Below are 23888 nucleotides of genomic sequence, written 5' to 3' on the forward strand. Positions count from 1 at the left end.
TGCCCTATTTATTGATGACAATACATAATTAAATATAGCTCTCACTTAATACTCGATAATCGCATTTATTCATTAAATGCATTCATTAAAGAGCCGAGCAGTAACTGCGGAATGCACATTCATATCCATCGGAGCTACGTACATTATAAAAATGTCAATGTACGGATGTTATAATTCCACCCACACCCGGGAAGAAGTCGGTAAATGAGCATACGAAAATCTCTGTGCTCTTGTGACTGTCTCTCTGCTATGCTGTAGGTGTGCAAGTGTGTGTGCGTGTGTGTGTGCTCATCAGTGCACCATACGCTGCCATATCCTGTGGCATGAATAAAGAAAAGTGTAATAAAATTTGATTTATTGTGGACAAGATTCGAGTTGGATATGTTCAGCTTTCTCTCTGTGTGTGTGTGTGTGTGTGTGCATATATCTATATATATGTATGTATACATATGTATATGGATGTGTGTGTGTGTGTGTTTTTCGCATGCTCATTCGCTGCTTTTACGCGTGCGTTCTCGTCCTCGCTCGCCCTGGCTCGTTTCGCTTTTCTTCTCGCTTCTTGTCTTTGCCACACACAGTCAGCATATTTCACATGGCACTGTCTTTTACACTGAACGTGTGTGCGTGTGTGTGTGTGTGTGTGCGGATGTGCGTGCGTGTGTGTGTGTGTGGGTGTGTGCTAGTGTATCTGGCGAATGAAGCGTTGGAATTTACGTAGACTATGCCACCTATATGGCCATGGTCGCCATGTCGCACTGCCGCCCCCAATGTGGCTCATGCATCATTCGTCTAGATATCATCCATCTCATCGTTCGCTCTGTTGCTGTTGTTGCTTTTGTTGTTGTTGTTGTTGCTGCTGCTACCTCCTCGGCACATTACCCACACCTATACATATGCAACAACTGAGTTACTGCTCCTCTTTTTGTTCTGCCATTCCCTCCTGCCCCCGCCCCTGCCCCTTCCCCTGGCCGCCTCCTTTGGGCGCATTCACATTTTCTGACACTTTTGCAAAACTTTTGCTGTTCACACTGCAGGCAATTGTCCTTTTTTCCCACTACCTACATATGTGTGTGTCTGTGTGTGTGTAAGTCTCATTAGTGTTTACTGATGCTGGTGTACGAGCTAGTATAATGGAAGGCGTTGCTTTCAGTGTCTGCGTATCCCTTTTTTTGCCCTCCAAATACAAATTATATCTTAATGTTTTCGCTTAGTCTGGTGTTTGTTTCATGGGTGGAGGCATGCCAGATGATTTTCATAATTATTTCAAGATAGTAGCTGACAGCATATACTACTAAGTATATTGGCAGTCGGAACTTAAAGTCTGTTTTCAGTCACTTTACTCCGTTTGGAAAATAGACTGAAATAATTGTAAGAACCCTAGTAGGCTTGGAGACCGAGAACAATAATTGTTTGCTCAATCAAAAAAATCAATCACAAGGACTCATGTAAAAGATATTTCCTTTAAATGCAATTTATAAATATTAGCTATTTTAATTTTTATTTAAAATATAGTATAATCCATTAAATTAAATTCGAAAGTTTATAAAATAGGTGCAGTTATTTAATCAAATCGTTTTATATTTTTTTCAAAGAATGTATGTTAATTTATAAGCATTTTTTTAATTATAATAAATAAACACAAAAAAATATATATATTTATTTCAAATCATTATAGAATTAAAATAGTAAGAATAATAAATTCAAAAAAATATTCAGGCAGAGATTTCATATTTCATGTAAAGGAGTGAAAGATATTGTATCGGCTGAAAGCAACAATTCAAATCAATCTTGAAGTTTCTATAATTTCTATACCAAACTCCCCGATTTGTTTCCGACACCTTTTTCGGAAACTATTGACAATCGCAACCTAAGCATCAATTAACTCAATAATAATTGAAATAAAAATTGAATTTGAAGCAGAATTTTTAAAATTACATTTTAAAAATCTTTTCACACCTAATACATTCTGTATTTAGTTTCAAATAAAAGTTGCAATGTGTAGTTTTCACTTCATAGATCACACCCCCATTTAAAGCAGGCTTCATCTATATTTTAATCCGATCATGCATCACTCTCGAGATATAGAAGAAGCTTTAAAAAACTGTAGTTGATTATAAATTTGTAAAAAGGTTCAATATGGTTGTATTGGGAACGTGTGGAGCCATGTCACAAATACTCATAAATCACCCCATAATCAGATGTGCAGAAGTATCTGAGTAAGGGCATTACATGGAGCGGAATCGTAGACAGCATAGCTGTGGCCCCAATGTTGTAGTTTTTGTGGCGTTCCCCCACTATGTCTCGCTCCCTGCCTCACTTGGCTAATTCCACAGGCATATCTTGCTCATTAGAGGAGCGGGCTTTGTGCCCAAGCATTTACACCGATTTGAATGCGTCCTTGCGCAAGACTACAGTATGTTTGATAAGTACTCACCCGCAACTGATCCAATGTGGCGTATGCGTAATAAATACAATTACCTGCGGACGATAATGAAATGTCAAATTAGTTATTTTTATTCATTATACAAAAAAGAGTCTTAAAACTGCGCAAACAATGACAGATTTTGTATAGAAATAGGAATAGGGCTTGTGTTTAAATGTGGTTGGAAAGGCATATTTGTTTGATATCAAATTATTTGCTATAAACTATCCAGCTAGCATATCATATTAGCCAAATTATTTATCTATTCATCATTTATTCATATGTCAAAACATTTATCTCTGAATTTATCTATGTTCTTATAAATATTTTATATTAATAAAGGTCATTATTTCTATTTATTTATTTACCGATCTATTAATCATCGTATCAGCCCAATTATTTATCTATTCATAATTTATTCATATGTCAAAGCATTTCTCTCTGAATTTATCTATGTTTTTATAAATATTTTATATTAATAAAGGCCATTAATCTATGGATCATTCTTTCTATTTGTTTATTTATCGATTAAATTAGTTGTCTATATATCTATAGTATTACTTGTTATATTTATTTAGCAAGTTCTTACTAAATTTAAATACACATAGATCCCATGTCTACATATCTGTCTATTTATCTATCTATCTCTCTATCCAACTATCTATTATTATTTATAGCCCTTCCTCCTACTATGTATATAATATCTGTATAGTTTTTCTATATATTTATCTATATTTTTATCTTTATCTATCTAACTATCTATGAATAGAATATTTGTTTATGGTCCATTCTTTCTATTTGTTTATTTACCGATCTATTAAATTAGTTGTCTATATATCTGTAATATTACTTGTTATATTTATTTAGCCATTTCTTACTAAATTTATATACACATAGATCCCATGTCTATATATCTGTCTATTTATCGATCTCTCTATCCAACTATCTTTTATTTTCTATAGCCCTTTCTTCTATGTATCTAATAACTGATTTATCTACCTATTTATCCACCTCTTTAGCTATCTAACTATCTATTAATTTATTTATCTTATATCTATCTATTCATCAATCTCTCTTTCTAAAGATAGGTAGATATCTTATATGTATTGATTTATAGCTTTTCCACATATGTATCTAATATCTATATAGTTTTTCTTTATACATATTTATCCAGCTATTTATCCATCTATCTATTCATTTATTTATCTTATATCTATCTATCCATTAATCTCTCTTTCTTAAGATAGATAGATATCTTATATGTATTGTTTTATAGCTCTTCTTCCTATATATCTAATATGTATTTAGATTTTCTATATATTTATCTAACTATTTATCCATCCATCTATTTATTTTATATTTATCTATCTATCAATTTCTGTTTCATAAGATAGATATACTATACCTTATACCTATTGATTTATCATCTCTCTTACTCCTACCTTATATATTTTTTTATTATTCTATTTATTATTCATTTATCTAATTATATCTATATATTTATCTATACATATGTCTAATTCTTTCCAGTCTATCTCCCAACTATATTATTATCTTATTAATTATCTACTCCTTTTTTATCTATGTATCTATGTATGTGCAAATGTATTTATTAATCTATGGCTATATCTGTCAATCGTGTATCTGTTTAACATCGAAAAGATAGTTTAGAGTATACCTGTAAGCTTGTATTTCAATTAGACAATTGTGTTCATCTACTTTTGCCATCGACTGTATTGCCACATGACATTCTGGTATATAAATTTGATTTTACCGTCAACGCCTCAAGCGTCTTTGTCACACAAACAAACGCCAACGTGCGCTCCCACACACACACACACACACACACAAACACACACACGCACGGAGGCCAACTTTCAAAACGCACGCAGACACAGATGCACTAATAGACACATACACACACACACACACACACACAGTCGAACACATCGTCAGTGTCCGTGTCAGTGTCAGTGTGAAGCGGCAGTTTTGTTGCCGTGGCTTATCAAAAAAGGGAAAAAGAAGAGCGTTATGTGCGATGCATGACAGTTTTGAGAATTTATGTGTTTGTATCTCATTAAGCGAAACAGCCGCATAGCTGGGTAGTGGGGTGGGGGCAGTGGGCGGCCCAAAGGTGCCACGCTCGGAACTTTGAGAAAGAAAACGCGCGCGCTGAACAAACGAACGAACGAACGTCAATGAAGAAGGAAGCCTAGACTGAATAACAGAGCCGGGCAGAAAAGTTTTTGAAACATTTTCCAAAAATTATCTCTAAACACAAATGTGACACCAAACAGCAGCAACCCCCTCCCCATTCCGTATGTGGGGCATATGTGTATGTGTGAGTGGTGGGTGGGAGTGGGCGGGAGTGGGTGGCGGGGGTTGGCGCACACACGTCATAAATTTTAAGTGAAAATGAATCCTTTGGCAATTGAAGTTTTCGAGGAGATTTTGTTGGCGTCGGATCGTCATCAACGTGGTCGCAAATGCCAACACAACACACACACACACATATATATACTTGTATGTGCTATATATCCTCATCCACATATACATGCATATGTATTTAGTAATAGGTATGTGTGTGTGTGTTTAGGAAGTTCATATCTGGTCGGCAGCATGTCTTAATCCTTTGTCGGCCATAAATCAGCGATTCGCGTTCGCATTTCGCGCATGTTGGCACGCATCCTGCATCCTGCCTTACACGGCCCCATAATTCAGGTTTAATTAACTCTGCATGTTTATTAGCAAATATTAGTTTACAATTTGATATGCCGTGTTTTGGCCACACAATTAACTGGGATTTAGTACACTGGGCCAACAACAACCAGCGCTATACTTGTACATACGTATAGTATGTCCTTTTAGGAGCCCCGCAATGCAAGCCACTCGTATTATAAATAATTAGGAGTGCATTGAGCGGAAAATGCCATTACCCGCCACCTTCCGAGCTGGCACGAGCCAGAGATATATTGCAGGACGAATACTAAGTATTTAGAATTGCCAGGCACGCCTACAATAAAGGGCAGTACGGCTTAGGAGGTCGAAAACAGAGTTTAAATCGCAATTGGAAAATAATTAAAAATACGTACAAATTATCAAATTAAAGCAAATACATTCTTTTACTCGAAAAAACTACTTTTTAGTATTCTAATAATAAATAAATAAATAATTCGATTTTAATAATTTAATAATAATAATTTTGATATTATTATTTTTTTTTGTATTAAATGATTTTTATATTTGAATGATTTTGAAGTGCAGCATAACTTTTCTTACGAATTCTTATTGCTAAACAAAAACAATAGAAAATCAACTGGAAATTGTTGTCATATGACAGCTTTATTATATTGTAAGAGAACCAGTATTTATGAAATTAAAAATATTATCATGAAATATAGTAATGCAGCAGAAACTCATGAATATCAAGGATTCTTTAGATGTCTTTATAAACAAAACAGGTTTTCCATGAAAGCTTAAGTTTGCAACGATCCTAGGGAAGCTATACAAAATAATGCGGCTATACTCGTATTTATCTTATACCATCTTATAAGATAAATCTTATCTTATATCAACATAAAAACCCTTTTGCGAAGGTTGTATTTCTGATCTCATCTCAGTTGCCTGACTCCGAATCTAGCAGTAAGATAGAAAATATACATATATTTAAAGATTTCACGTTATTCCAAAGCCTTCGGATTCGTTATTTATATTTTCTTTCTCAAATTGACAGCCCTGATTGTCGATAAATTAAATAAAATAAAAATAAGAATGCCATAAAATGTTACTCATAACTTAGTGGATTTTTTGGCTATATACTATTTTCAAATTTTCTAGCTGACCTCTCAACCCATCTAGTAGAAATAAACGAGCACAAAGCTGGAAATACACTTTTTTCGCTTGCTTTCAATTGGGGTAAACAAAATATATCCCTTTTATAAGAATCTGCCTTTGATGTAGCTTTTAAAGCAATTCACACAACTTCCTAGCTTATCATTAAAAAGAAACAACCAGTTTTAAGATATAATGGAAATGTTTTTAAAGATACATTAACTTTAACATTTTAATCCGAAAGGGGTTTTTAAATAACACTATTGTTATTAAAGTTTTGCCAAGCCTTTGTGTTCCTCAAACTTGTCCATCCATCCTCCAACATCAAATTTTGGACTCATGCAGCTATCCATTTTTCTCGTAAATGCATCAATTCTGCTTACCTTCCCGTTTATTAACTGCTCCACTTCCCGTATCTGCGGTCTGCAGTTTCTGAACTCTTTACTCTTGATATGCTTTTATTTAGGGCTGTTCATATAATGTGGAAAAATCTTTGTTGAAAATTCAAATTTATCTGCAGCCTCGCGTTCATCAGCGAGGGTACTTCAATCCATTGCTGAATTACTCTTGTCCAGGTGATTTTTAAATACGAAATACTCATAAATATGCTGTAGATCTGAAAAGTATAGCATTGTCCAAAGTCCATTAAATAAGAGTGAAGTGTATTTATATTTTTCTTGCAATTTGAAACATACAACTGTTGGTTTTTATTGAATTGCTTTTCTGTATTGAGCTGTTGAGCGAGCGGTTGCTTGTGTTTATAATTCTGAAGATAATTTTATTTGGCGCTTTTTGTTTTGTAATTGAATTTTGGCTGCCCACACCAATCGAATCTAAAAACGCTCCAGTATATCGTACATATTTTTTTTTAAAAAGTTCTAAAATCCAAGTGTTCGGTTGGGGAGAGGAAATGTTGCATGTTGTTGCCCAACACTGGCAAAGACTTACACTCTAGGCGGAAGGGAAGCAAATGGTTTTTATAAAATAATATCACAAAAACTCAAATACAAGTCGTACAATTACAATATATATAGTATGTAGTTTGTTTTTTAAATAGTTTCTGGTGATGATGAGACGACGACGCTGATGAAATGTTTTACATTTTAGTTTCGTTTCGTTTCCCCTCCTCAATCTCCTCCTCCTCCTCTTCTTTTCTACCCTCTTGCTGAAAGTCTTAGGTTTAATCTTAGGTTAAATATCGTATAGGTAGGTATACATTTGTGTTATTGTTGAGATTGATCGCGATTGATTTTCGTATCCATATGTTGTATATACTCGTACTCTATAATTTTGTATAATTTATAATTAATGCGTATACATGCGTTTCAATTACGGCCGTGCTTACATTTTGATTTGATTTATTCCCTCTCGTATCTATCAGTTATTTGTTTTCGTATAGTAGTAGTAGTTATGTAAATACTTTATCATATTTTAATTATTATTTAACTTTTGTTTTAGGCATGTGGAAGGAAAGTGCTAAGAGCTAGTTATGTACATTGTATTGATGTAGAATTCTCCTCAAGTCGCTTGCTCTACATTTCATTTAATTCTGGTAGACAGTTTCATTTTGGCGCCAAATACAATTTGAAATGTAATTGCTGTGTTGCCCTTTCAAAATGAGGTTAACTTTTTAAGATTAATATTTCAAAAATGTTACGTATACTGCGTTTCTTGTTTGTAATGACTTAATTGGTAATATGTATATATTTGCATATTTGCTTACTTTTTGGCACGCTCTTTACATTCTGCTTATAATTTCTACTAAAACGGCAATACACCGACAAACTCAACTCGATTCGATTCGGTTCGCTTTGTTCTGCTCTGCTCTCCTCTGCGCTCAAACCTGTTCACATTTTACACTCAATGGAGGCCAAAAAGTTCCCCACCTACTTGAGCGCACTGTTACAGTTACCGTTGTTGTTGTTGTATTTGTGTTGTTTTTGTTGCTGCTCGTGTGCCGCCATCCAATCGCATGGTCAGCTGTCTGCTTTTGTATTTTGTTTTTGCCGTTTGGCTTTGTGTTTTTAGTTTTGCGTTTCGACTGATTTGACGAACTGTTGTCGTCGCCTTTCGTCAAACTACACGCGATGCATACTACAGGCGTCTCTTTCGCGCTCGTTGCTGCAACAGTAGTTCATGCACATGAAAGTGTAAAAGTATTTGTGCGTGTGCGTGTTGGTGTGCTTGATGGACAGCAGTTCGTCAAATTGGTGGTGTAATTGAATTTTGGCCTGCACGCTTGAGTGCGAGTGCGATGGCAAGCTAACGCGATTGGTAAACAATAAAAATTGTCTGCCTGACGCATTGATGAAGTGACGAACGACTGGCCCCTTTTGACTTTTGGCCTTTCTGCTTGGGGAATTTTACGCTCTGCTGTATTAAATCAATTCAGCAAAGTAGGGGAAATTGTGACGAGCTGCTGCAAGTGCTGCAAAGAGCGCAAATATTGAGAGCACGAACATGCAGGAGAGAGCACACAGTTAACGCTCTCTTCTGCTTGTGCTCTCGATCAGAAATCAATGCACAAACGAGTGTGTCTGTATGTTTGTTGTTGTGACATGTTGTTGTTGATGAAGTTCTTCCCCTTCTGAATCGGACTTTTAGGCATTCTTCGAGGACAGCTGCTTGGCCAGCTCCGTGTACTTTAGAAACTTCGACTGCGGACTCTCGTCATAGGGATTGATGGTGGGTGTTTGGGGCTGGAGATGTGTGTTGGCTTGTGTGTTGGGCGATTGCGCCATCGGGCTTCTTGATTTCGGTGATGATGTGAGCGCCGATTTGGGCGACTGCGCGGCGACAGAGGCGGCTGGGGATTCACCGCCGCCATCGTCCTTCACAAAGTGCACTTTAGACAGATGGTGGCGATAGGCGCCCTTGGAGCAGAACGGTGTATCACAGAAGGAGCACTTGATAATCGATGGATCGGCGGCACTAAGCACGGCCTCGTTGCAGGCCCAGCTGAAGGCGACCAGATCGTTGCCATTGGCCGTCGCCGAAGCTGTCGAGGAGCTGCGCGTGTTTGCCGCCGGCGGATCTGTCGTCTCGCATAGCTTCTGGAGAGCGGCCAGCGGATGAGCGTTCGGCTTCTTGGCGGCGACTTGATGTTGATTGTTGTTGTTGTTGTTATTGTTGTTCGTCTCGCTGCCCAGTTGTTTCAGACTATTGAGCTGATCGAACATGGAATTGAGGGCCAACAAGCTGCCAGTATCCGCGGGAGGAGGCGGAGGGGTGCTCGAACGTTCACTTGCCACGCTGGGGCTGTGTGGCGTGCGTGGCGCCTCGACTTGCTCCTGCGCCTGCATGCTGAACTCCTTCTTCACGGCTATATGGCTCCTGACGTTGTCCAGCTCTGTGTTATCCAACGGCTCCGACTTGATGGTCGTTGGCGGAGCAGGTGGTGGCGGCGGTGGCACTTCGGGCGTGCGTCTGGGCGTCGGCTGCTGACGTTCAGGTGTATATGCGGAGTCCACACGGCTCGTAGAGCTCGATTCACTGGCGCTGCGATCGCGCGCCGAATAGGAACGTAGCAGCTGCATGGTCTGGACATCCATTAATGGTTTCGTATAGTCGCTGCTGTCGTCGATGCCCAGACGCTTCAGAATGCTGGCACCCAGCGGCGTGCCCGCATCTGCGTAGCCACCCCCATGAGGGACTCCCATGCGTCCGCGAGTCTCGAAGCTTTTCTCGATGAGCTGCTCAATGGCATTCAGAACGGAAGGTGCTCCACTGGATCCCATGCCAGGTTTCTCGCACAGTGGGCTGCTGGGCGTCCTTGGACTGGGCAGGCGTTCCGAGGTGGGCGGCGGTCGACGGGGAGGTATGGGTATGCTGTCCCCCAGACACTTCCGGATGTGCTCCACAAACAGAGCCGTCTCTATCTTGCTGCCGCATTTCTCGCACGTGATTTTGGTGGCGGCGGCAAAGTCGCGCAGTGGCTTCAGGGCCGAGTCCAAACTGGCTGCCGACTTGAAGTCATGTGCTGCATTGCGTTCCATCTCCAAGAGTTTTCTGACCGGCAACGACTTCTTGCGCTTCTCACGCGCCTGACGTCCGCCCCGCTTCGAAGCCGGCACCTGTGCGGGTGGGGCTGGCGGTGAAACGCTCGTGTTGTTGGGGGGTTCCTTGTAATGCGCCTGCTGGGCCATATGGGTGCTTAGCTCCTTCAGGGTGGGGAAGGCCTGATCGCACACCTTGCACGTGAGGACGGCGCTGACGGTTGGTGTTGGCGCGGTAGTGGATGCCACCGCGTTGCTGCCACCTCCATTGGCTGGCCGCTCCGAAGACGGTTTCTCATCGCCCGACTTCCACGAGATGATTTGCTCCTGCGATATGATATTGGTGTAGTGCTGGGTCTCCTGCATGTGGCTCGTCATCTCCGCCAGGGAGCGGAAACTCTGGCCACACCACATGCATTTGAGAATCTGCCGAGTCTGCTCGGCGCCGCGCACCAGCTTTCTAGGCAGCGGCATGGTCTCCTTGATGAGCATATTGAGTTCGGATTTGGCCGAGCCTGATGATGCTGTTGAAGACGCCGAGGAGGAGCTGGACGAAGTGGACGTAGCAGCTGTTGCCGGACGTGTCGGTGTTTGATTCGAGACGTTGTTGCTGCCCCCAGATGTGGGAGGAGCAACATGGACGCCACAATGCTGGGTCTCCTTCATATGTGTGGTTAGGGTGGCGAGCGTTGGAAAGCTTTGCTTGCACCACACGCACTTGAAGACATCCTTGGCCGCATCGGCACCCTTGTTGAGCCAATGGGACTGCCAGGCACTGTGGCGACTGCTGCCCGATCGGTTCGCCGATGTTGAAGACTCCTCGCTGCTGGCAGACGTCACAGCGCTTCCCAGTCTGCTCATCTCGGTCATCTTCTCCAGCGCCTTTGTAGCCTCATTGGGGGCCAGTTTGCCGGCTCCTGCCATCTTGGCGCCATTCCAGTCCAGACTTTTGGGCGACATGCTGTTGGCCGCCGCCACAGCAGCTAGATACGGATTCAGAGGAGGCACCCAGGTGCCAGGTGGCAAAGGGGACTTGTAGTCGCTGCTACGAGGCGTCTTCCTGGTCGGTGCATCCTGCTCCTCTTGTGTCGGTCGCTTGCGTGTGCTGACCGAGAGATCTAGTGGACAGTTGCCATCGTCGTTGGTCGCCTCACCCGCCTCCTGTTCGCGCTGCTCCTCCTCATCCTCACTGCCAGCGTTGGCCTCAAAATCGCTGGGCGTGCGCTTTCTGCTAAAGTCCAGAGCGGGCGCCTCCTCTTGCTGTCCACTCTGCGGCGATGCAGCGTCCGGGGAGCGCGACTGTTGCGTGGCCTGCTGTACCAGAGATGCGGCTGCCGCCAGTGGGTTTGTCAGCAGCAAATGATTCTGTTGGGCCGCTGCCAGGTAGGCAGCCATGGCGGCCGATTGTGGCGGAAGCAGAGCGGCAGCGGCTGCGGGCGCCAGCGTTGCCGTCAGCGGCAATCCCACCGGCGATGTGGGTGTCGGCGTTGGCGCTGGTGTCAAACAATCATTGGCCGAGCAATGGGATTCGGTGGATGGGCAGCGTGCATCGCCCGCTGTCGCCGAAGTATTGGATTCCCGGGACTGGCACCGCGGACTCGCCAATTCACTGCAACAAAATACATTCGATAAGTCAGATAGGGGCTTAATTGTTACAGAAAGAACGCCCTGTACGAACCCTATAAACCAGAAGAGACTGGCTTGAATAAATGGAAACATATCACTGCTAAGTGGAAGGATAGAGAGAGAGCTTTGATTTTCCTCACACAACATTTCCTTGCCTCACACACTTTATTTAAAATACATTTTCACTAAACATTATAAACAACAAATTGTTGTTTAGTGCTGATAAACATTTAAAAAATAACTATTTTATTTAAGCAGGTACTATTTTTTTCATAAATGGCGCTAAGTTTAACAAGTCCAATAAGCTTACTGAAATACATATATATATGTATATATGCCATTACGTTTAGACTAGATAGCAATGTTTAGTGAAGGAATTTGAGTTTGACATTAAATTGAAATTATTATTTTATGACTAAGAGTTAAAAGATGGTTAATAATATACTCCCTCTTTGAACTCTTTGTCATACAAATTATTAAAGTTATCATGAAATTTAACAATAAATATAAATATATATATAACACATAGTGTAGCTTCCCAACAGTGAAAGAATCTTTCAAATCGGTCCAGTAGTTTCGGAGTTTTCAATTCAAATAAACAAACAATTAAATCTTTCCTCTTTATAACATTAGTAAAGATAAATTTATTAGGACAGAGCTTAGGTAAAGATTAAAGAGAGTGAAGAAATATAAATAAATAAAGCAAATAAAATATTAATTTCAATTTGATGTCAAACTCAAATTTCTCAACTGAAAGAAAATTTCTCAAAAAAAGAGAAAGAGTTGAAATCCTTGCTGGCTATCATTTTTAACGAACAACACAAGTCAGTAGTTCTTATAAAATTAACTAATATGTGACCACAATAAATTGTTCATTAATTTCTGTTAACAGTACTTGTATTTGAAAAGAATTAATTGAAAGGGTAGGGTTCAGTTCTAGTTGTGGTTTAAGTCGGCTCTACAAAACAACAGCTAAAAGATCGTAGATGGAACTGAACAATATGAGAATATAGCTCTCCAATAAACACACTACAGATCTCCACATATGCATATAAAGAGGGGTTAGGAAGCACATTCCTTATATCAAGTTTCGCAGCTCTAGTTCACATACTTTCTGAGTTCCTAGGGGCTTATACAGACAGACGGACGGTTGGAAAACACTAACAAAGGCCCTTTTACTCGTTGGGCAAAGAATATAAAAACTGCCATGATTTAAAAAAGGCCCACTGGTCACATAATATTGACAATTTTATTCACTTTCCCTTTAAGAACAGCGAAAGTTCAAAGGACCACCAACTACGCTCAAACTAACTGCTATTTAGGGGGTTCGATTTCGTTTGATAGTCGTATTGCAAGCTAAAAATTTGCACTAATACACAGCGAGAAACTGGGGGCAAAGAAATCACTTGATAATCACAATCACCTTGCGCTCAACGCCTGACGATAGATCTCCAACATGACAGCCTCGTGCAGCATCATTTTGTCAATAGTATTGTTGAGATGCGCGTGTTTGTCGGAGTTACTTCTTTGTTTGTTTATTTTATTGTTGCTGCTCTCGCATTTATGGTGCAGTGATTTGTTGCTGTTGTTGTTGTTTTTGTTGTTGTGTCACACTTGAGGAGCGAAGGCAAAGCGAGCAGATTTAATTTCTTGTCGTCTTCAGCCATCAAACAAAACAAATACGAATTATTTATTTGATTTGATTTTGTTTTATTTTTGCTAAAACGCACGATAAATTCTTCTTCTTCTTCTCTTCTGGCTGGCTGGCTGGCTGGCGTCTTCGCGTGCGTGAGGGCGCTGGCGAGGGTGGCGAGGGTGTGTGTGTGTGTGTGCTTCTGTGAGTTTGTTTGCGCGTGTGTGTGAACGTGTCAGTTTCGTGTTGAGCTTCTATCAAAAACACACACGTCAAATAAATCAAATGTCACAATGGGCGGCGATGGCGGGAGGGCGGAATGTGCGGCTGGAGGGGCGCAGCGGCCTCTGCTTGATGACGAACGCGCGCGCTGAAGAACTGAACTCGTCGATGGATGGCTGTGTGAGTGCGAATCTACGTGTCTGTGTGTGTGTGTGTGCGTGTATGTGTTGGTAGTTGTTGGGCGCGTTGCAGCCACCTTTGTTGTTGTTGTTGTTATTATTATTGTTGTCGTTTGTCGCTGCGGTCAAAACTGCCGCCAATTCCAAGCACTTCCTGGCAACTGGCAACCAAACACACGCACGTTGCGTATGCGTGCCTGTATGTGTGTCTCTGTGTGTGTTTGTGTGTCAGAGTGGCCAGAGCAAGGCTATTAATTTAATGATTTACTGACGGCTTGCCACAAAATTTATTATTATTTTTGTTTTTGCTTTTGCTTTGCCGTTTCTGTCGTTTGTAGAATTTCGCCAAATGTTCTTCAACAGTTCTTCATTGTTGTTCTTGTTGTTGTTATTTTTGTTGTTTATGTTTGTGTTTTTTTTTTGTATAGGGACTAGTGGGAACTGTGCGCCTGCATGTCCGAACACGCGCGCGACTTGCTAACGACAATTGTAACGGTTGTTTCTTTGTTTCTTTTGTAGCGGTAACTCAAATACTAGGCATAGAGGAACTGCCAATGCTGCTGCCCACCACCATACAAAAACTGATTGACACGCGCGCGTTGCAATTTTGTGGCAGCACGCTGCCAGCAGCGACGTCGCTGCTGCCGTTACTACGTTCTTGTTGTTGTTGCTGTTGGTATTGCTGTTGAATTTCTTGCGAAAAATCCAACAATGAAAATATGCCACATGATTTCGTTAAGCGCTGCCGTTGTCGACTAAAACATCTTTTTGACACTGACAACGTTGAGAGCTGACAGCGGCCGCGACGTTCAACGTCGTGTAGCAGCAGAGAGAAATAAATTGTGTGCGCGCAAGAGAGCTGACGACATTTTCCCCATTAAATTGATATATACCGGCAGCAGCAGCAACAAAACTAGCAGCGCCGCGGCAGAGCCCGAATCGGATTGAAAAAGAGAGCCCTACTCCGACACCGCAGCAATAGCAATAGCAACAGCGACAGCGAGAGCAACAAATTGTATGTTTGTTGTTTGTGTGTGTGTTATTGTTCCGCTGCTGCTGCTGCTGCTTTATGGCCGCCTTTGATTTTTTGTTGTTGTCGCTGCTGCTGAGCGTCGACGCATGCGCTGGACAGTAAAGCTGAGGAATTGACTGCAGTTTTGTTTTGATTAATGTGTGTGTGCCGTGGCGTAGACGAGAAAGGAGAAAAGAGTTGTATACGAAACGCTTGAAACTGAAACAGCTGCATGAGGAGCGCAGTGTAAAGAGAACATTTTGGAGCATATTTTGCAAGAACGAGAGAGAGAATGGCAGAGAGCGCCTTATTGTTGGAGCGCACGTGTGACAGGTGTTTGGGTGTGGGGGGGCCGGTCTGCACGCTGTCTCTCTTTTACTTTGTCCGTCTCGGCGTGTGTGTGTATGTGTGTGTGTGCGCGCAGCTGGTCACATATACGTGTACGTCCGTGCGGGTGTTTGGCGGCATTTGCGTTGGCGCTTCGCTGCTTGCGTCGCTGTCGCTTAAATCAAGGTTATTTATTGAAATTGAAAATGAAGAGCGCTGCTGCAGTTGTTGTTGCATTAAGTAGATACATGTGTATGTGTGTGTGTGCGCGCAAATAGCTGTAGGGGGTGGGCGCTGCTGCTGCATTATGCGTCGCAGTCGCGTGCTAGAACTGAAGTGGGCATAAGTAGTTCTTTTGTTGTTGGTATTGTTGTATTTGCATATCGAAAATGCTAAATCAAGTCGCTTATCGCTCTCCAGACGAACAACGCGACTGCCGCAAACCTCGCTCCACCAACCCCCTCAACCAACTCTGGACAGCACAATTGTTGCATGCGACCCCCTCTCTAGACACAAGCACACAAATAAACGTAAATATGTACATATGTATGTATGTATGTACGTATGCTCAATGGGCTTGTTGCTCGCCAAGTCTCATATCCTTTAAATGTTTGTTGCTTTTTTCTTTTTGTCGCCTCCTTGTCGCGTTTTGTTGCACATTCTCGAGTTGCCCTGCCGCTGCCTTTTTCTTTGCCTATCGCCACTTGCTTCTGCCTCTAATTATTTTCCGATACTTGTGCGCAGGCAACCATTACGCATCTTTATGAGTTTCTCGTTTGGCATTTTATTTTCATCATTTTCTCCAAAAAAAAAGAAGAACAAGCAGCCAATTCTTGCTTTGTTTGATTTCCTTTACACTCAAACGTAGGAGCGACTCAACTCACACGCTTGTGTACTTGTGTTTGTGTGTGTGTGTGTGTGTGTGTGTTCTCTCTATCGTGCTTGGGAAGGGTTCCCCATTCCATTGAGCCTTTTAGTTTTTGAGTGTTTGCACGTTAAGTATACGCAGTGCTGGTTCCCAATGAGCAGAAGACTGAGTTCTCTACACCTGAAGGTGATTTTGCTTGAAAAAGGAAGTTGTTTTCAACTGATTTCTGCCAGTTCGGACACTGATATTTATGTTTCAGTCTCCTTCGACTTGGAAAATGTTTTCAAAGCTTATGCGGATGGATGGACATTCACTTCTATATGCTATACCTATGAACATTATGAAATGTGCCACGCCCTCTCCTGTCTATTACACTCAGATTTTTTCGTATGCCATGTATAATTCTTGTTGACAAAATAGAAAACGAAACAGAAATTGTGCGGGATTTTTGTAATGCTAATGCTGGAAATAAAGTTCTCTAAACACTTCTCCTAAAACATACACACTTATAGCTACATATTTCTATTTGAGATGTGAGGCATATATATGTATACATTTGTACCTATGTATGTACATATCTTCCATTTCTCCTCCTTGTGTTCTCTGGCGAGCTCTGACAAAAAAAAGAAAACAATTTAAAAACGATGCTGCAGTTCCTTCATCAAACCTCTACGCATCCTCCCCCCGCCTCCCACACCTTTCCCAGTAGGAACAAAAAAGCTTGCGGCTGAAATTTTGGCCAAAATCAAAAAAAGGAAAAATGAAAAACTGACAAGCAGTTACCACAAATCATAAACATGTGCCGAGCATATGTTAAAATTTGTATAAATTGCAATTGGTTTTCATTAAACTTTTCACCAAATTTTTGTTAACATTCCATGTACGTGTATTTGTTGTAATTTAGAATTGTTCAGTTATTGTTGTTGCTCGAGGAGTTTGAGGGCAATTGTAAAATGCCATTCAAATAAATGCAGGGATAGCATTAAAAACACAAACCCATGCACACTATCCACACAGAAATTAAACAATACTTGTTTTTATTTATTTGTAGCTGCAGTTATTTTTGTTGTTGTTCGTACTACGATGGTTGCTGCAACAGCAGCAACATCTAAAGGAAAAAGTTGCTGAAACACAAATGTTTTTGACGCATTTGACGCGTCAGTCACCGCAAAGGTGTCAGAAATGTTGCATGCAGGAATGCGAATTTGACAGATGGACGATCAGACAGAGATGACTATTGAAGGGTGGGGGGGGGGGGGGGAGGGGGGAGTGTGCAGCGAATGATAAAATTGTGTGTCAATTTGATTTTTGGCGTTTGTTGCCGCCACCGCTGCCTAAACAACAATAGCAGCAACAACAACAGCAACACTTGGTTTTTTTTTTTTTGTGTGTGTCAAGCCGCTGGGGACTGCGTTTTGTTGTTGCAATAGAAACGGACGCCGTACATGACATTTATGGCAGCGAATTGGCAGCTGCATTGCGAGTTGCTGTTGCAGTTGCAAGTTGCTGTTGCAGTTGCCGCAACCTACCCGCTCTAAATGTTTGCGGCATGGGCGTGAAAGGAGAAAAAAAGTATTACAAAAATTGTGACGTCATGTCAGCGGCGGTTGAGTTTTTGACAGTCGTCTGTGACAGGTTGGTGGCACAAAAAAGCGCTCCGCACAGCAACAACAAACAAAATATTGAGGCAGCGAAATATCTGTTATTAGCGCAAAATGCGAGTGGGTTGTAATCTTTATTTGTAAGCATCAGTCCCCCACAAATTCTAGTCCACAATAAAAACACAAAACACTGCACAACTGCCAGCAGCCGATGCCGCATGCTTCGACTGCAATTGTCAGCTGATGGCAACAAGCCAGGACTGTCAAGTATATGGCTGGCATACCTTTGAATTGAACGCCTTGAATATTCTCTTACAAGATGATCTACATGCTATCCAGGAGCTCAGCTAATAAGTATATCAATCTTTCTTTAATAAAAACAAAAGTTTCCAAAAACCTGCATTAGCACTAGAACTCCTACAGCTCTCACTGCTCAGTAACTGTGAAAGGATCAAGAGACCATATGCCTAATCTTACAGAGAAATAAGTTCGTTGCTGACTATTTGTTGGCAACTATTTGCCTGCATTTACTCTATTCATAATAATATTAGTAGGTCAACCAATGATGAGCTTGATGAGGAGATGTTACAAACTTTAATTCGGATCAAAATAATAATACATTTTTAATACTTATGTTATTTTATAAACGTAGAAGCACATATTCGTACATTTAAAGGAATTTATTCATTTTATTGAAAAGCAGTTAGTTTTTTCTTTAAACATTAATATTTGAGTAAGTGCACGCCGTTCAGAAGTACAGAAAAAACGAACCTTAATATTCACCACAAACACAAATAATATTATTTTCCATTTGCAACCTTTCCTTAGCATTGTGGTTACTAAGAATACATTTACTTTTTTGCAATATTTGTCCAAGCACTATTATTATTTTGATCATGCAGAAATGGGCATATTTGTGAAATAATTAAAAAAACAAAGTTATGAAATACTTTATTGTCCTCTTGTAGTAGAAAGAAATAATTATATATCAAAGGAATCTGCAGAATACAGTTGAACACACTTAGTGAAGAGATCATATCAATTATTTTGCATGTTTTTGAAATGTCCATAAACAAGATTAATTACGTTTCAGCGTCCGTTTTCAAAGAAACTTTCTCTTAAAACTTAAACCAAGAGGTTTGGTCTAAAAAAGTGTCCGCCTAAGAGGGGTGTCCAAATAAATAAAGTGTCCATTGAGGCAGTTTTCACTGTAGGCTGTGGCTATAACAATGCTTTGTAGATTACTCCGGATAGTTCGTAGTTAAACCCTCACTTATAGGATAAGTGTGTGTTCTGAAATTATTCTGTTTTTGTTAAGAAGGCCCCACAATGTACACCTACTCTGAACCAGCATCACAATACGACAAGGTTATTGTTAGGAGAGTAGTCTCTGCCCATATTCTTGTTGTTGTTATGTTAAGGATTCGTACTGCAAACAGCACACAATATTAGCAAATTGCTTAACCCGATTAAAAAGATATCAAATTTCCAATACTTAGATCTCAACATCTATTTACAAGTAGGTTCCATCAAGGCTGAAGATGTTGACTTCAATCATTTATTGGCACTAAGATATGAGCATTCATTTGGACTATGATATGAATATACATAAGTATATGGACAGCTTCAAGTTCCGCTTCTCATCACCTGTCGTTGGAATGCCACAAGACTAAGCTAATTCTAAGCGAGCAGTCGCAGTCACATTATGGAAAGCTCAGCAAACAGTTTTCACATCCATCAAACAATAAAGGACCCGAACGCTCTGCTCACAGACATCAGTGAGACAAGAACACAACTCAAAATACAATTCATCTGCATAAACATTTGTGCAGCAATTGAAGAACAAACAAACCTAGCAGCAGCAACAACAACAACAGCAACAGCAACAAAAGGACAAATACCCAAAATAGTGTCGAAAGGCTTGTGAGTGATGCGAGTGGATGAGTTTGCTGATGTCCCTCTTCCCTCTACACCATGCCCCTGGACCTAGAGCCTCCTAGATGCTGCAGTTGCCAAAAATTAACAGACAGTCAGCACCAAACAGCAGCAGCAACAACAACAACAAACAACAAACAACAACAGCGTGAAGCAACAAAGTTGACGTTGCCGTGTAGGAGGAACATTCATCAAGCCTGGATATCACACACAGCGAGTGTTTGTCGAAGTTCTAGAGATGGGAATTGGCCGTGAATTGGCTGTGAATTGATTGTAGAATGGAAAAACATTGAATAAAACATTCCATTTCCTACCCTATTCACCACAAAATCCCAACTAATGCTCCATTCTTTTCCTTTTTGGTTTTTTCGATTACTTAGAACTATATATGTACATGTATATGTGCTGAAACAATTTTTTTATATTTGGCTTAAAGTGGAACTATGTAAATATATAAATAGGCGTACTAGTAAATTAGAGAAGCAAATTGCAAGTAAAAGCAAACTTTAAGAGCTGAGAAGAAACTAGCTAGCAACAACCATTGCAAAGCCTCTAAATTAATACATAACTACAATATTTAATATAATCAAGGCAGTACGAAGGTTTTTCCAAAAGGAGGCAAACAAATTTTAATTGGAATTAAAAATAATAATGCAGAAAGCATTAAAATAATAATTTAAGCATATATGATAAACAGAAAAATTTCAACAAATCCAAGTGCAGCTTTTCATTGGGCGTATCTTATTAAATAAGGAATAACTTGTACATCGTAGTATAATTTCTCCAATGAAGAACAGGTTTATCGACAATGTATTTAAAACAAATTTTCAGAAGCAAAAAAATCTTAAATGTTGGCAATTCAAAAAAAAAATAAATAAGAACTGGAAAAGCTGGATATTTTTCTAAATAACACGAAATTTCCGCAGTTTAATTTAAAAATTAAACAGATTTGTTAGAAAAGAAGTTAAATTCCTTAGTAGAAGCTCGTTGAGTGCGTTTTGTTTCGGCTCTCGATCGCTTCTTCTCTTATGGTAGGCGCTCTCGGAAGCTTGTCAAGAGCTGTTAACAATTAATCGTGAGTGTATGTTTGTTCAGTACAAATTAATATATATGTATATCCCCTTATTAAAAATTCGACAACTTTCGATTTGGCGAATATTTGAATTTGTCACGCCCCCATATCTGACAGCTATTCGTGCGTGTGTTTAGTGAGCCGTTCGCCACATGTTGATGATAGTTGCGGCCTTTAACTATGACATTGCCATTGCCAGTGCCAGTGTTGGGTGTCGTGTTCAGTGTTCAGAGCGCTGTGCTCCGCAAAAGTGATGAAATTCAAATGAAAGCGTTTCTAGGCGCACAGTGTTGGCTGAGAGGGAGAGACGAAGGCATGACAATTCTCTCTCACACTCACACTCACACACTTGCATAGACACAAACACACAGGCAGACAGAGACTGAACTCCAAACTCCAAACTGAATGAATGAGTGTCAAGTGTGATATATCACCGCAAAAACAAGACCATAAGCATGAGTGATAAACGCTGTTGAGCTTGGTTAGCGCACATTGCAACGGCAACGGTAAAGTGGACAGGGAGGGGAACGGGACCAACAACAAAAGCACGCGTCGGCCCATACAAGCGCACACCCTCTCTCTCTCACGCACACACACACACACACACACGCATGCATGCAGTCATAGACATGTCAACATGTTGATGATGGTACCTAACTGGAGCAGTGCGCGATAAACTGACGACAAGTGGTGAGCTCGTTGCGAAGGAGGAGGATGCGGGGGCCACAGAGCAGGCAGGCAGCAACTCCAAAGCACACATTTAAATTGGCGCACAGTGGTTGGGCTTATTGAAGTGGTGTTGAAATCCTTAGAAACTTTTGATTCTTATTTTTAAAAACGCAATTTAATCTTAATTTTGAAAAAAGATTAAAAATTGCCACTTTATCGTTAAAAATCAGCAAGGTAAATAGAAAATTGGTGGTGCTACCTGTTAATATGACTGGTTTATCATTTTGATGGCCAAGTGGAATAACATACAACACTAAGAACTAATGAGCTGGATGTCTCTTAATCTATTTCCTAAAACTCAAATATTTCGACATCGGGAGACTTTAGCTACCGATTTAGCTGTCTAATTATTTTAGTCATGCTCTAATATTTTAGGAATTATAAACCTGGGTAGTGCTCGTCAGTTGTCTTCAACTATCCCATTTATACATATGTACATACTTGTACGTAGAAGACTTCGAAGACATTTATTGTCAGCAAAAAATAAAAATAAAAAAAATTAAATATAATTAAATTGTAAAACGACTTTTTTACAATCAGATTAAAAAGTTTCAAATAATGATAAGCCTATATACTAAACTGAAATTAGAATTAGAATTTTTCTATATGTATTAAATTTTACTTTTTTTCATTCTGAGCTAATATATTCCTTTCGATTCAACTCGATCAGGTCTGATTCTTCAACATTTTAGCATATTTTTATTACAATGCTTTACAATTATTTATTTATATATATATGTATATTTGTTTTAAGAATTCAATCACACTCGAAGAAGCCTGACATTCAATTGAATTATTTCGGTGATTTTCAAAAATATATGAAAAAAATATGGTCGCCTTGGCTCCACTGTGCCACGTGCTTCAAATGTTTGCAGCATGCTGCGGCAATCACATGTGATAGACTGCGAAAGCGTTGGTAAGAGGTGGGACAGGGGCAGGGGCAGGGGCTGTTGTGTTCTGTTTGGCAAAGAGACATCAAGGCGCTTAATCCGAAAACAAAAACTGGCAACTAGGAATTCATTGGCCCAAAACAATGCAATTAATTTCACTTACCCGCCAACGTCGCGTTCGCGAACAGATGCTGCTGATGACGATGCCTGCCTCTGATGAATGCTGAAAGGATGGTCAGCCGATTATGCAGCCTCCAGCGGAAGTGTCAGCGAGCGTTTGGTGTCGGGTGACGAATTTCATAGACTGTTGCTTCTATGGTTGTTGCTGTTGTTCCTGCAATGGTTGTCCTTGCGCCTGTTTAAGAATATTCGAGGCAATGCCAATTCCGAGCTTAAATTTGTAAGCAATTGCGAATCGCAAAAGACTAGGCGCGACTGACTAGCGAAGAGATTGGTGCACATTGGCGCTTTTATAATGGAAATATATCCAACAACTTTTAAAACATATTCTGTTATGTTCGAAAACGAACATAATTGTGAAAAACCAATTCTTCATAGCAACATTTCCAAACCCAGAAATAATAATTTGTTATTTGAGCTTCGGTCTCCTTGTTCCCTTTTTGGCTCTGAAACCGCTTATTACTGCTTACTTATACCATAAAACTGTTTTAAATACATATCCGGATTATTGATCATTGAAAAAAAAAATTTTACTGATAGAAAAAAAGCAATAAAAATAAGAAATGAAAATGAAACTTCCAGACATGGCTCACCTTTCACTGCTCACAAATCTGCTTTAAATACACATCCATATAATAGATCTTTGAAAAATAATAATATCAGTATGAAAAGGAACAATAATATGAAAAATAAACCTACTCGTACAAGAAAAAAGAAGCCTCCAGACTTAAACATATCCCCATGAGTCTTTTTGAACTGAGTCTTCTTAAAGAAATTGCTGTTCCTAAGCCTTTACTTACACCATAAATGTGATTTAAATACACATCTAGAATTGAAGTAGTAGACCTTGCGACTTTCGGGAAAGAAACGACAGTTCCTAAACTTACACATTAAAAAATACTTAAGTAAATATACTAAGATATTCAAAATAAATAAACATTATACATATTATTCAATATAAACTAATAAATAAATAAGTACGTATCTTAATAAACACAGTTAATCAAAATAAATAAATATTATAAATATTATTCAATATAAGCGTTCGACTTTCGAGAAAGAAGCTGAAGTTCCTAAACGTACACAAAAAATAATAATTAAACAAAATAATAATTAAATAAAAAAATAAATAAGTACTTTAATAAACACATTTATTTAATATTATAAATATTATTCAATATAAACCTGCGACTTTCGAGAAAGAAATTGCAGTTCCTAAACATACACACAAAATAATAAATAAATAAATAAATAAATAAGTACGTATCTTAATAAACACCGTTATTCAAAATAAATAAATATTATAAATATTATTCAATATAAGCTTTTGACTTTCGAGAAAGAAGCTGCAGTTCCTAAACGTACA

At 39.7% G+C, this 23888-nt stretch overlaps 1 protein-coding gene across 1 annotated transcript; it reads right to left on the reverse strand.

Annotated features, from left to right (window-relative positions):
- Positions 1-6989: 6989 nt before the first annotated feature.
- Positions 6990-13573, reverse strand: LOC115625863 (protein tiptop). Its single transcript, XM_030521074.1, has 2 exons — positions 13298-13573; positions 6990-11857 (listed from the first exon to the last, which is right to left on the reverse strand). Exons 1-2 carry the CDS (start codon positions 13351-13353, stop codon positions 8854-8856), a joined length of 3060 nt encoding a protein of 1019 aa, XP_030376934.1. The 5' UTR covers positions 13354-13573; the 3' UTR covers positions 6990-8853.
- Positions 13574-23888: the final 10315 nt, after the last annotated feature.

Source organism: Scaptodrosophila lebanonensis, unplaced genomic scaffold, assembly GCF_003285725.1.
Source record: "Scaptodrosophila lebanonensis strain 11010-0011.00,11010-0021.00 unplaced genomic scaffold, SlebRS2 tig00000080-arrow-pilon, whole genome shotgun sequence".
In the NCBI taxonomy this organism is placed as follows: domain Eukaryota; kingdom Metazoa; phylum Arthropoda; class Insecta; order Diptera; family Drosophilidae; genus Scaptodrosophila; species Scaptodrosophila lebanonensis.

What these genes read in the sequence shown, in the direction of transcription:
- LOC115625863 (XM_030521074.1), bottom strand. Translation starts at nt 13,353, where the DNA reads ATGATGCTGCACGAGGCTGTCATGTTGGAGATCTATCGTCAGGCGTTG. An exon ending in CGTCAGGCGTTGAGCGCAAG is followed by an intron (nt 11,858 to 13,297) that starts GTGATTGTGATT and finishes ATTTTGTTGCAG; the next exon opens with TGAATTGGCGAGTCCGCGGT.